Below are 1,999 nucleotides of genomic sequence, written 5' to 3'. Positions count from 1 at the left end.
TTGCCTTCGTGTTTGCCTACTACACAATGAGATCCATGAGAATAGGTGAGTAGTTCTTTTTCACTCAGGCATCCCCCGTGCCCAGCCCAGGGCCTGGTATAGAAGACCAGAGGATGGATAAATTATAAGTTCCTTTCCTCTTCCTCCATTCGTGATGCTCAGAAACACAGATCACCCAGCTTGGAGGCAACGATGCTTATTCCAAGACGACCTGTAGCTCCAGGATTCCAAATTTAGCAAGTCAATAAATAAACAGCTTGTCTATGGGTAGACAAACAACTTCCAGATCAACAAACCTTGGCATAATAAGATGTTCCTCTGCAAACTGGCCCAAACAGCAATGAGGAAAAGATGCTGATTCCAAAACAGCACACGCCAGTGAGGGAATATAAAGATGAGGATCTCAGAGAGCAGTCACAATGAGGCAGCTCCCTCTGAGCACTCACTAGGAAGCAGAGGCACCTCCACCATGACTGGCAGCTGCTGTTCCAGGAAATGCCCCTCCACACCAGCCATCTCTCTTTGCTCCAGGGAGGTGAGCTGCAGAGGACCCATCTGCTTGCCCAGTTCCTGCCGAAGCCAGACGTGGCAACTGGTGACTTGTCAAGATGGCTGCGGATCATCTAGCTGTGGCCCCCAATGCTGTCAGCCCTCCTGTCCCGTGAGTACCTGTGCCCAGCCTGTGTGCTGTGAAGCCACGATCTGTGAGCCCTCTTGCTCCGTGAGTACCTGTGCCCAACCTGCGTGCTGTGAGGCCACAATCTGTGAGCCTTCCTGCTCCATGAATACCTGTGCCCAGCCTGTGTGCTGTGAAGCCACGCCTGGTGAACCTTCTTGCTCCATAAGCAGATGCTGCCAACCTGTGTGCTGTGAGGCCACCTCCTGCCAACCAGTCCTCTGTGTGCCCCCTTCCTGCCAGCCAGTTCTCTGTGAACCCACCTGCTGCCAGCCAGTCACCTGTGAGCCCAGCTGCTGCTCAGCTGTCTGCACCGTGCCCAGTTCCTGCCAACCAGTGGTCTGTGAGCCTGCTTGCTGTCAGCCGGTGTGCCCATCTCCCAGCTGCTGTCTATCTGTCTGCTCGGTGACCAGTAGCTGCCAGCCTATCTGCTGTGACCCCAGTCCTTGTGAGCCATCTTGCTCAGAGGCCAGTATCTGCCAGCCAGCTACCTGTGTGGCTCTGGTCTGTGAGCCCGTTTGCCTCCGCCCCGTCTGTTGTCTTTCAAGCCCTTGTGAGCCATCTTCTGTCTCTAGCACCTGCCAAGAGCCCTCTTGTTGTGTCTCCAGTATCTGCCAACCCATCTGCTCAGAGTCCAGCCCCTGCTCACAAAGTGTCTGTGTGCCCAGCCCTTGCTCACAAAGTGCCTGTGTGTCCAGCCCCTGCTCACAAAGTGTCTGTGCGCCCAACCCCTGCTCACAAAGTGTCTGTGTGCCCAGCCCATGCCAATCTACTAGCTACATAGTCAAGCGCTGCCGGTCCATCAGCTGTGAGCCCATTTCCTGCACTTCCACCCCCTGTCAACCTCTTTGCTGCCGCCCAGGGTCTTCTGCATCTGCCATCTACCAGCCAGCTTGCTCTCGGCCCACTTTCTACATACCCAGTTCGTGCAAACAGCCTTGCAGTACTTCAATTTCCTACCGTCCGATTTACCACTCAACCTGCTCTGGCCCCATCACCTACCGGCAGCCATATGTGACGTCCATCTCCTACCGCCCAGCCTGCTACCGCCCTTGTTACTCCATCCTGCGCCGCCCAGCCTACCTTACTTCCTTCTCCTACCGTCCAGTCTGCTCCCGTGTGCCTTGTGCTGAGTCTGATTCCTGCAAACGCGATTGCAAGAAGTCCACTTCCAGTCAACCAGATTGTGCTGACTCATCCCCCTGCAAGGATGATGTCTCAGAGACAAGTCCCTTCTTGCCCACTGCTGCCAAATCCATGAGCTTGACCACCTGTGAGGTCGCAGCCGGCCAGCCTGCTGCCAGCAAACCTGCTGACTCCTGA

General features: G+C 55.4%; 1 protein-coding gene across 1 annotated transcript; it reads left to right on the top strand.

The window, feature by feature from the left end:
• The first annotated feature begins 469 nt into the window (after positions 1-469).
• LOC126063176 (keratin-associated protein 16-1) lies at positions 470-1,999 on the top strand. Its single transcript, XM_049861361.1, has 2 exons — positions 470-1,308; positions 1,390-1,999. The coding sequence occupies exons 1-2, from the start codon at positions 470-472 to the stop codon at positions 1,997-1,999; spliced, it is 1,449 nt and encodes a 482-aa protein (XP_049717318.1).

This window comes from Elephas maximus, chromosome 19 (assembly GCF_024166365.1).
Source record: "Elephas maximus indicus isolate mEleMax1 chromosome 19, mEleMax1 primary haplotype, whole genome shotgun sequence".
In the NCBI taxonomy this organism is placed as follows: domain Eukaryota; kingdom Metazoa; phylum Chordata; class Mammalia; order Proboscidea; family Elephantidae; genus Elephas; species Elephas maximus.
Note: the sequence above shows the minus strand (reverse complement) of the source record. Positions and strands in the feature narration are given on the sequence as shown.